At 44.1% G+C, this 11,910-nt stretch overlaps 2 protein-coding genes across 3 annotated transcripts in view; both read right to left on the bottom strand.

Annotated features, from left to right (window-relative positions):
* Positions 1 to 718: 718 nt before the first annotated feature.
* LOC111957381 (glycoprotein Ib platelet subunit beta) lies at positions 719 to 8,553 on the bottom strand. The gene is given in 3 exon segments (XM_023978177.2): positions 719 to 1,021; positions 1,023 to 1,651; positions 8,427 to 8,553. Coding segments are annotated over 3 exon segments (747 nt in total). The 5' UTR covers positions 8,506 to 8,553; the 3' UTR covers positions 719 to 982.
* Positions 8,554 to 10,239: 1,686 nt separating this feature from the next.
* septin5a (septin 5a) overlaps positions 10,240 to 11,910 on the bottom strand; it is a 30,711-nt gene continuing 29,040 nt past the window's right edge. For both annotated transcript variants that reach the window (XM_023979445.1, XM_023979444.2), the window contains 2 exons: positions 11,515 to 11,617; positions 10,240 to 11,330 (listed from right to left, as the gene is read on the bottom strand). In XM_023979445.1, the coding sequence (XP_023835213.1) occupies positions 11,265 to 11,330; positions 11,515 to 11,617 (169 nt within the window). In that variant the 3' untranslated portion in view covers positions 10,240 to 11,264. The remainder of the gene's footprint in view (positions 11,331 to 11,514; positions 11,618 to 11,910) is intronic.

The raw sequence follows: 11,910 nt of genomic DNA, 5'->3' as shown, positions 1-11,910 counted from the left end.
AGAACGCTATGGTTATGTATTTATGTATTACAATATCTTTGAACGTTCCAGTGAATAACGCAMTTTTATTCGATGAAACAGGCGTACAATAGCTAATATGACACATGTGTATGATGGTGTGCTAAACTGCTCTGTGTGGAAGTGTATGGAATAGCCTAGGTCTAAAGTAGCCTAGGCAGACGATAGCGGGCGCCAGATCTGCACTATCGTCTAGGGTTGATGTGCCTAGTAGTAATACCAAAGACAGTACAAACTCTGTGTCGTCCGTGGACCGGGTCCTACATAAAGCATCCTCCATTCATGCTGAAAAAGCATAATTTTACTCTTTTAACTAGCTTTAATGGCGGGCCGTCGAATAAAAATAACTGAAGTTGGTTGAGATAATGCCAAACGTGAAGAAAGCTGCCATTAAGACAAAGGGTGGCTACTTTGAAGAATATCAAATACATTTTTATTTGTCTAACACTTTTTTGGTTACTACATGATTCCAAATGTGTTATTGCATAGTTTTGATGTCTTCACTATTATTCTACAATGTATAAAATAGTAAAAATAAAGAATAACCCTTGAGTAGTAGGTGTGTCTAAACTTTTGACTGGTAATGTACATCCCAAACCTTTAAAAATACACCCATTAAAAAAATTATAACACAATACAGTATTATTGTAAATTAAATGTCTATCTGTCTATCTATCTGCAATGTATTCAAAGCTTGATGTATTATTTTAACAGCTTTTTATTGAGTGATGCAAGCAACGAAACATATTGAAAGAATCTTCAGAAAATAAATGCATAACCACTTAGATTTGCCCATGTTTCTTGTCCTGTGAGTCTCTCTGGAATCTCCAGTCTCCAGTGAATCTAACAAGTCCCCTTTCAAACTCACCAGCTTGACCCTTTTAAGGTTCTCTTTCAACTCTGCCTTTTGCTGTTTCCACTCCCTATTTTCCCTCCTTGCCTACCTGGCCCCTCCCTCCCCTCTTCAGATGCTGCTGGCCTTCAGGGGCTCATACTCACTATTACTCATAAGCCCCTACCCCCCCAGCGAAGCTCTCCTCTGTGGTCCTTCGAGCCTCACGGGACAGCCTTTCAAACCTCCTCAGGAACACGACCACGGCACACAGCAGCCCCACCTGCACCGCCACAAACACAAACAGAAAGACCTGGGAGGCCAGTGCCAGGTCACAGTACCAGTAGTGACAGGACTCCAAAACCTCCTCCTCAGCCAGGTAGACCACCAGCCTTCCCCGCAGGCCGGGAGGGGAACTGCAGGTGACGTTGCTGTGTCCCGCGTAGTCGACAGGCTGTTTGAGCAGCCAGGAACGCAGGTAGAGCACGCCGCAATCACACGTCCAGGGGTTGCCATGGAGAGAGACAGAGCGGAGGGAGGAAAGGGAGTCCAGCAGGCCGTTGGGGAGCGTGGTCAGCTGGTTGTCGTGGAGACGGAGCTCGATGCTGGCGGGGGGGAAGTGGGAGGGTAAAGAGGAGGTGGTGAGGGTGCGGTTGCTGCAGTCTACCTGACCACCATGACAGGAGCAGGACAAGGGACAGCCTGATGACCCTTCAACCCTCCCTGGGGTCAGCAAGAGGAGGAGCAGACCCAGGAGTTGAGTCACACATGGCAGGAACCCCCTCATCATCACTGCCAACTCTGAAGAGGGAGGGAGGGTGAAAGGATGGAGAGAGAGAGAGAGGTAGGGAGACATATGTCATACTGGAAAGGTGGAGGAGAAACAATACCAACTCATGTCTGTGGATGTCTCTGCCATGTGAGGGATGCAGATATAATTTTAGTGTGAGTGTGAAATGAGTCCTTAAAATAGAATATGTATCATTCCAAGCAAGGGAGATAGCAACCCAAAAGGCCTTTTCACACTGCATTGTTCTTAGCACCAGGCTAGAATGGCCCTGGGCAGGGTCATTCCTACACTGTGGTACCTTTTTCTGTCCACAGGAAATATCATTTCTTATTTAGTGTTAATTGTGGATTCCAAAATGCTTTAAATATAAGGTCAGATGTCCTTTACCTTAAGAACACAAAAGTATGGATCTTGAACACRTTTTTTCAGTGGATGTAGGCGTTTTTGCCATGTTCCTCGGTGTTATTCATCAACTTCCACGAGAAATATAAGCCTTATTAAACTAATGACATATTTACAATCTTACTTCATTATTTTATAGTCCTAGTTAAATTCTCTCTGATAGTTTTTTTTCATGATTTTTGTATTTATTATTATTATATTTAAGATTTTTTTTATGTGTGACTGATATCACTTTTGTTCGTTGTTCACTCARAGAGCTATGGCTAATTTGGGCTTCAAATGTCCAGCCTGTTAGGTTCCACCCTGTTGGGTTTATGCACCTAACAAGTTGGGAAAATGCACCACCCAAAAAAGATGTGCCTTTTTTTCCCTGGAGTTATGAGGTCCAAAAGGCACCGCATTGTAGAAATGACCCGGCTAGCTTAGCCAGTGTTCACACAAACATTTGTTAACCTGGGCTAAGCGTTAGCCCTGGGCTAAGGATTCCGGTGGTGTAAAACACAAATGCTTTGTTAGTAAATTATGTCTTGAGTGTTGGAGTGTGCCCCTGGCTATCTGTAAGTTTATAAAACACACAAATTGTGTTTTCTGGTTTGCTTAATATAAGGAATTTGAAATTATTAAAACTTTTACTTTTGATACTTAAGTATATTTTAGCAATTACATTTATTTTTAATACTTGAGTAAAAGTGAAAGTCACCCAGTAAAAGTCTAAAAGTATTTGGTTTTAAATATACTGAAGTAATTATGATGATTGGGTACTATTTCCACCACTGAAGGATTCACACACTTGTACTCCAAAGCCCTGAGCTAACGGACAATTTGGACCAACATTCTATCTCTGACTCGCGCCCAATGTTATAAACGCTAAGACATTTATTAACCCATTAATTCCTCTTGCTTCTGGGCTAGCATTTGATTTCCTCTTGCTTCTGGGCCAGCATTTGATTTCCTCTTGCTTCTGGGCTAGCATTTGATTTCCTCTTGCTTCTGGGCTAGCATTTGATTTCCTCTTGCTTCTGGGCTAGCATTCTGACTTTCCTCTGCTTAGTGGGCTAGCAATTTGATTTCCTCTTGCTTCTGGGCTAGCATTTGATTTCCTCTTGCTTCTGGGCTAGCATTTGATTTCCTCTTGCTTCTGGGCTAGTATTTGATTGCCTCTTGCTTCTAGGCTAGCATTTGATTTCCTCTTGCTTCTGGGCTAGCATTTGATTTCCTCTTGCTTCTGGGCTAGCATTTGATTTCCAACAGTGATGGTTTGTATAAACCTTGCTGTCTGCCTGTCAGACATCAAGAAACAATGTTTCCCTTTTGAAATTCGATCTCGCTGCTGAGCAGAGAATGCTGTCAGCGAACGAGATATCAACTTTCCTGATCCAGGCGAAATCATGCAACAATATTATTATTATGGATATATGCAATGCTGGAGTGGTGTAAAGCTCGCTGCCATCGGACTCTGGAGCAATGGAAACGGTCTGGCAGTCCGACGGACGAATCTGGGTTTGGCGGGTGCAAGGAGCAGCTACCTGTCCATGCATAGTGGCAACTGTAAAGTTTGGTGGAGGAGGAATAATGGTCTGGGGCTGTTTTTCATGGTTCGGGCTAGGCCGCTTAGTTCCAGTGAAGGCAAATATTAATGCTACACAATACAATGACATTCTAGACGATTCTGTGCTCCCAACTTTGTGGCAACAGTTTGGGGAAGGCCCTTTCCTGTTTCAGCATGACAATGGCCCTGTGCACAAAGCGAGGTCCATACAGAAATGGTTTGTCGAGATCGGTGTGGAAGAACTTGACTGGCCTGCACAGAGCCCTGACCTCAACCCCATTGAACACCTTAGGGATGAAACCCTACTAATACACCACGGCTGGTATACCGAAGTAACCGCACGAGAAGGCTATAACAGACTTCCTCTGTCGCGATGTCCCTCTAAGGCCCTTCTGCTAGCTTGCTAGRCCCGGCCTGCTAGCTCTCTGAATCGCCTTGTCTCTAGCTAGCCTAATCTACTCACTGGACCCCTATGATCACTCGGCTACGCATGCCTCTCGCTAATGTCAATATGCCTTGTCCATTGCTGTTCTGGTTAGTGATTATTGTCTTATTTCACTGTAGAGGCTTTAGCCCTGCTCAATATGCCTTAGCCAACCACTTAGTTCCACCTCCCACACATACGGTGACATCACCTGGTTTAAATGTGTCTAGAGACAATATCTCTCTCATCATCACTCAATGCCTAGGTTTACCTCCAATGTATTTACATCCTACCATACCTTTGTCTGTACATTATGCCTTGAATCTATTCTATCGCACCCAGAAACCTGCTCCTTTTACTCTCTGTTCCGAACGTGCTAAACAACCAGTTCTTATAGCCTTTAGCCGTACCCTTATCCTACTCCTCCTCTGTTCCTCTGGTGATGTAGAGGTTAATCCAGGACCTGCAGTGCCTTGCTCCACTCCTATTCCCCAGGTGCTCTCATTTGTTGACTTCTGTAACCGTAAAAGCCTTGGTTTCATGCATGTTAACATTAGAAGCCTCCTCCCTAAGTTTGTTTTATTCACTGCTTTAGCACACTCTGCCAACCCGGATGTCTTAGCTGTGTCTGAATCCTGGCTTAGGAAGACCACCAAAAACCCTGAAATTTCCATCCCTAACTATAACATTTCCCGACAAGATAGAACTGCCAAAGGGGGCGGAGTTGCAATCTACTGCAGAGATAGCCTGCAGAGTTCTGTCTTACTATCCAGGTCTGTACCCAAACAATTCAAGCTTCTACTTTTAAAAATCCACCTTTCCAGAAACAAGTCTCTTACAAGGTGCCGCTTACTATAGACCACCCACTGCCCCCAGCTGTGCCCTGGACTTTATATGTGAATTGATTGCCCCCCATCTATCTTCAGAGCTCGTGCTGCTAGCAGACCTAAACTGCGACATGCCTAACACCCCGGCCATCCTACAATCTAAGCTTGATGCCGTCAATCTCACACAAATTATCAATGAACCTACCAGGTACATCCCCAAATCCGTAAACACGGGCACCCTCATAGATATCATCCTAACTAACTTGCCCTCCAAATACACCTCTGCTGTTTTCAACCAAGATCTCAGCGATCACTGCCTCATTGCCTGCATCCGTAATGGGTCTGCGGTCAAACGACCACCCCTCATCACTGTCAAACGCTCCCTAAAACACTTCAGTGAGCAGGCCTTTCTAATCGACCTGGCCCGGGTATCCTGGAAGGATATTGACCTCATCCCGTCAGTAGAGGATGCCTGGTTATTCTTTAAAAGTGCCTTCCTCACCATCTTAAATAAGCATGCCCCATTCAAAAATMTAGAACCAGGAACAGATATATCCCTTGGTTCACTCCAGACCTGACTGCCATTGACCAGCACAAAAACATCCTGTAGCGTACTGCATTAGCATCGAATAGCCCCCGTGATATGCAACTTTTCAGGGAAGCTAGGAACCAATATACACAGGCAGTTAGGAAAGCTAAGGCTAGCTTTTTCAAACAGAAATGTGCATCCTGTAGCACAAACTCAAAAAAGTTCTGGGACACTGTACAGTCCATGGCGAATAAGAGCACCTCCTCCCAGCTGCCCACTGCACTGAGACTAGGAAACACTGTCACCACCGATAAATCCAATTGACAATTTCAATAAGCATTTTTCTACGGCTGGCCATGCTTTCCACCTGGCTACCCCTACCCRGGTCAACTGCCCTGCACCCCCCACAGCAACTCGCCCAAGCCTCCCCCATTTCTCCTTCACCCAAATCCAGATAGCTGATGTTCTGAAACAGCTGCAAAATCTGGACCCCTACAAATCAGCCGGGCTAGACAATCTGGACCCTCTCTTTCTAAAATTATCTGCCGAAATTGTTGCAACCCCTATTACTAGCCTGTTCAACCTCTCTTTCATARCGTCTGAGATTCCCAAAGATTGGAAAGCTGCCTCGATCATCCCCCTTTTCAAAGGGGGAGACACTCTAGACCCAAACTGCTACAGACCTATATCTATCCTACCCTGCCTTTATAAGGTCTTCGAAAGCCAAGTTAACAAATAGATTACTCACCATTTTGAATCCCACCGTACCTTCTCCGCTATGCAATCTGGTTTCAAAGCTGGTCATGGGTGCACTTCAGCCACGCTCAAGGTCCTAAATGATATCATAACCGCCATCGATAAGAGACATTACTGTGCAGCCATATACATCGACCTGGCCAAGGCTTTCGACTCTGTCAATCACCACATTCTTATCGGCAGACTCAACAGCCTTGGTTTCTCAAATGACTGCCTCGCCTGGTTCACCTCCTACTTCTCTGATAGATTTCAGTGTGTCAAATCGGAAGGCCTGTTGTCCGGACCTCTGGCAGTCTCTATGGAGGTGCCACAGGGTTCAATTCTCGGGCCGACTCTCTTCTCTGTATACATCAATGGTGTCGCTCTTGTTGCTGGTGATTCTCTGATCCACCTCTACGCAGACGACACCAATCTGTATACTTCAGGCCTTTCTTTGGACACTGTGTTAACTAACCTCCAGACGAGCTTCAATGCCGTACAACTCTCCTTCCGTGGCCTCCAACTGCTCTTAAATGCAAGTAAAACTAAATGCATGCTCTTACATTTACATTTACATTTAAGTCATTTAGCAGACGCTCTTATTCAGAGCGACTTACAAATTGGAAAGTTCATACATATTCATCCTGGTCCCCCCGTGGGGAATGAACCCACAACCCTGGCGTTGCAAGCGCCATGCTCTACCAACTGAGCCACACGGGACCACTGTGTGGTCTCTTCAACCGATCGCTGCCTGCACCTGCCCGCCTGTCCAGCATCACTACTCTGGACGGTTCTGACTTAGAATATGTGGACAACTACAAATACCTAGGTGTCTGGTTAGACTGTAAACTCTCCTTCCAGACTCACATTAAGCATCTCCAATCCAAAATTAAATCTAGAATCGGCTTCCTATTTCGCCACAAAGCATCCTTCACTCARGCTGCCAAACATACCCTCGTAAAACTGACRATCCTACCGATCCTRGACTTRGGCGATGTCATTTACAAAATAGCCTCCAACACTCTACTCAYCAAATTGGATGCAGTCTATCACAGTGCCATCCGTTTTGTCACCAAAGCCCCATATACTACCCACCACTGCGACCTGTATGCTCTCGTTGGCCGGCCCTTGCTTCATACTCATCGCCAAACCCACTGGCTCCAGGTCATCTACAAGTCTTTGCTAGGTAAAGCCCCGCCTTATCTCAGCTCACTGGTCACCATAGCAGCACCCACCCATAGCACGCGCTCCTGCAGGTACATCTCACTGGTCACCACCAAAGCCAATTCCTCCTTTGGTCGCCTTTCCTTCCAGTTCTCTGCTGCCAATGACTGGAACAAACTGCAAAAATCTCCCTCACTAGCTTTAAGCACCAGCTGTCAGAGCAGCTCACAGATCACTGCACCTGTACGTAACCCATCTGTAAATAGCCCATCCAACTACCTCATCCCCTTACTGTATTTATTTATTTATCTTGCCCCTTTGCACCCCAGTATCTCTACTTGCACATTCATCTTCTGCACATCAATCATTCCAGTGTTTAATTGGTATATTGTAATTACTTCGCCACCATGGCCTATTTATTGCCTTACCTCCCTTATCTTACCTCATTTGCACAAACTGTATATAGACTTTTTCTACTGTATTATTGACTGTATGTTTGTTTATTCCATGTGTAACTCTGTGTTGTTGTATGTGTCGAACTGCTGTGCTTTATCTTGACCAGGTCGCAGTTGTAAATGAGAACTTGTTCTCAACTAGCCTACCTGGTTAAATAAAGGTGAAATAAAAAAATAATAATAATAAAAATTGGAATGCCAACTGCAAGCCAGGCCTAGTCGCCCAACATTAGTGCCGAACTCACTAATGCTCTTGTGGCTGAACGGAAGCAAGTCCCCGCAGCAATGTTTCAACATCTAGTGGKAAGCCTTCCCAGAAGAGTGGAGGCTGTTATAGAAGCAATGGGGGACCAACTCCATATTAATGCAGATCATTTTGGAATGAGATGTTCGACGAGCATATGTGTGTATATGAGGATTTGAAAATTACATCTAACCTTTGATCTTAATAACAATTCAGTTATACTCCATAGTAGTTGTTTTCTAAAGAGGAAACATTGTTGTCCTACATTTTTATAACTACCACTGGAAGAAAAATGTATCTTTGACAGGTTTGTCTGACATCTGAGACCATTCTGGTTGCGTACACATATTTATCATGCTTGTGATATCATACACGGAGAAAGCCTAATTAAACAGTTAAGTTACAGTCATAGTGAAAGGTGTTATGGTCTGGTTATGGTCAGGAGAGGGTGCCTTACCTTCCCTGTTGTGTGTGGTCATAGCAGGAGTGTGTGGTCGTAGCAGGAGTGTGTGGTTGTAGCTGTTGCATGTGTTCATAGCAGGAGTGGTTTGCTACTCATCACTGAGAGGCATGAGAGTGTATACAAGTCCAAGCTGGCCTGCACTGATAAAGCACCCTGACACTCACATATGGTTGACACACACTACTGATTGGACACAGGAAGAACATATTTATTTAATGTCAGCAGCATTTGACTCCTTATCGCTGCCATWGAGGCTCCTGTCAGGGAAGCCTTATTTAAGCTTCAGGGGGGTGTATGGATTCAGTTAATACTAACACTACTGGCCCCTATTGATACATCTCTACAAACTATCCACAGATCAACAGTATTTTACCATACTGTATGTGACATACCACAGTACACTAGCTTAGCAGCTAAGCTTCCTGCTTCTCTGGGTGCAACCCAGGATAAACTTTCCCCACAACGGCTCGTAGGTTCACCGTCTACAGTAACTATACTATAGCTGCAGCAAAGCCCTCATCATTCAGCTCCAAACAGTCAGTTGGGTTAGTGATGGATCTGACTGTGGGCCAGAGGGGAAGTGAGGTCCAAGGAGATATGTTGTGACTCAGCACTTTATTCAGCTACAGTAGCCAGATGCAGGCCTGCCTGCATGGGGCCTACAGGATGTCTCAGGGGCTGTGGCTCAAATGGTACCCTATTCCCTATATAGTGCCCTTACTGCCCTAAGGCTCTCGTCAAAAGTAACMCAATATATTATAAGGGATAGGGCGTCATTTGAGAACCAGTCAAGACCTTCCTTGTAGAAATATTAGTGGCAGTAAGATCATACTAGAAACCATAGTGTATTTATATAATTTTTTTCAGATGAAGAAATAATGAAGAAACACTGATACGAATCAAGACTGTTTATTCGTCCTCATAACCTGGTCAGTAGTTCCACCACGTCCTCTGAGCGCTAGCACTATAAAAAGCCACAATCACCATCCTGTATGACACAGCCCGAGGGCAGCATATACTTCACACACACACCACACGCACACACACACACACACACACACCACACACACACACACACACACACACACCAACCAACACACACACAACAACACACACACACACACACACACACACACACACACACACACACACACACAGCGCGCGGCAGCGCGCGCCATATTGGACAGAAGCATATACAGTAGCTCCTCTTAAAAGTTGGCCTCTTTTTACCATCCCATAGTGGTACTGTGGCATAGGTCATAATAAATTTCAGAACAAACACATTGCATCATATGAGAGAGTGGAAATCCAGCTGTAAGCGGATTTGAGTAACTTCGGCATGCTTGCACATGCACCCCTTACTGTTCTGTACCTACCCTTTCATTTGCTATGTACTGTATGTCAGAGGGGCTCAATTCACTGTAAGGTAAGCAACTGGCGCTAGAGACATTTTCAATCTAATTCACAAGCACCAAAACATGAGAAAGGTCTTCTCAACAAGTCGAAGTAGAGACCAGCAGTAAAAAGTTAATACGTTACATTTATGTTCAGATTCTTAGGTAGCCTATTGTTCATTAGTCTGTAGCTAGAACATACAAGAAATGCCACTAAGAAAGGGAAAGCGGATTCTCACAGTTTCAAAGCAGAACAAGGTTCTCGTAATAGAGGGTGATACATATGGAAACACGCAGACACACACACTCACACGCGTTCAACATCAACAAGGATTCAAACTTTAACATCAGTAATATCGCTGTTTTACAAAACATTTTGTAATGCGTCTTCATAACTTGACAGAATATCCCAATAGTATTCACCATATTTATAAATTGGATACATTTAACAGGTCATTTATATTACATGTTTATGTTATGTCATATGTTACTAGGACCGTCAATAATATTAATGGGGTTCAAATGGACACAAGATACAGTAAAAACACCACATTTCTCCTTGCAGGACAGACCAAATATGCAAGCACCAAAAAACAAATGACCAATGAATATACAGTTACTGTTTTCCCCCAACACAGTGCTGATTATATCCAGGGGTGAAAGCAAGCAGGTCCTGTACAGAGTACCGGCAAAATAAATAGTGGGGGTACACTGTACCGGTAAAACATGAGCCTGTCACAATAATTAAAACATAGTGATTCCAAGAAAACTGTAGGCTTATATACTATTACTTATCATTACCGCATGTTAGTCGCATGAAGAATGAGCGAACAGACAAAAACGCTTGGGTTACGCTCTAAAATGCAGCGTGATTCGACAATAACACAGAAATTTTGCCAAGGCAGAGATAAGTGGCCGAGACGGGCGTGGACAGCAGAGGACGCATTAATTCAGGTTACAAGACTTTTGTAGGCCCAGTGAGTGACCATCACAGAATGTCATTCACTAAACTTTTTGGTGTTTTGCAACTGATGTCTTTTAGCATTTATCAAATGGCAGGTGCACAGTGCACGGATGCGGGAATTATTTTWGAGTCGAATAACGTGTGCGGGAAGCCTATAGTAGCCTTTTGGAGTAATTGTTTGACAATCAGATGAAAACATTATGACTGGTTGTGTTTATGATACATTAAAAGGTAGGCCAATACATTTTAAAAGTTAACAGTAATCTTTACTATTAGGTCACAGAGATCCTATTAAATTAATAGTGATTCTATAAGTAATTATATTATTAGGCCCATAAAAAAATGGCGTGCACGTGCACTCATAGGAGGTCCTCATTAAATATACTTTCACCCCTGATTACATTATAGTTGGCATGTAAGTAACATGTCTGAAGTTGTGGTTGTAGTTCAGTGGCCAGCAGATGGGGCTGTAGCTCACTGGTCCTTCCCATCATGGATCTGCTGCTGCATCTTATTTAGCATCTCTTGCATCCTCGCCAACTGGGGGGGGTGGGGTGGGGTAGAGAGAAAGTGTGCGAGAAAGAGACAGAGAAAGTGAGAAGTTAGAGAGGAGGTAGAGAGAGAGTACGAGTGGTAATACCATTTTTGTCCTTTCTAGGATCTCTCTATAAACTGGAGACTATCCTGTATAGGTGATGTTACCCATAATGACATAGCAGTTTACCTCTTCATCTTTCATCTTGATGAGTCTGTCTGTCTCCACATCTGGGGTGGATAGGGACAGGATGGGGATCGGGCTTTCCATGCGGTTGTCCTGCGTCAGTTTACTGAGGGGAAAACACATAAGGAACATGAATACAGACTCACACAAGGGCAATATTAATAAACATCACTTCAGATATAAAGTATAAATCCAAGCACCTCATACTTCGGTCTTGCACTCTGTCTGACCTCTACAACAGGGTTTCCCAAACTCGTTCCTGAGGCCCCCTCTGGGTGCACATTCTGGTTTTTGCCCTAGCTTTGCCTAAGCGTTGATAATTTAAAGCTACTGTGTAATTCTAGGGCAAAAAACAAAATGTGCACCCGGGGACCGAGTTTGGGAAACCCTGCTCTACAG

This window comes from Salvelinus sp. IW2-2015, linkage group LG33, assembly GCF_002910315.2.
Source record: "Salvelinus sp. IW2-2015 linkage group LG33, ASM291031v2, whole genome shotgun sequence".
Classification (NCBI taxonomy): domain Eukaryota; kingdom Metazoa; phylum Chordata; class Actinopteri; order Salmoniformes; family Salmonidae; genus Salvelinus; species Salvelinus sp. IW2-2015.
This window is presented reverse-complemented; position numbering and strand designations above follow the sequence as displayed.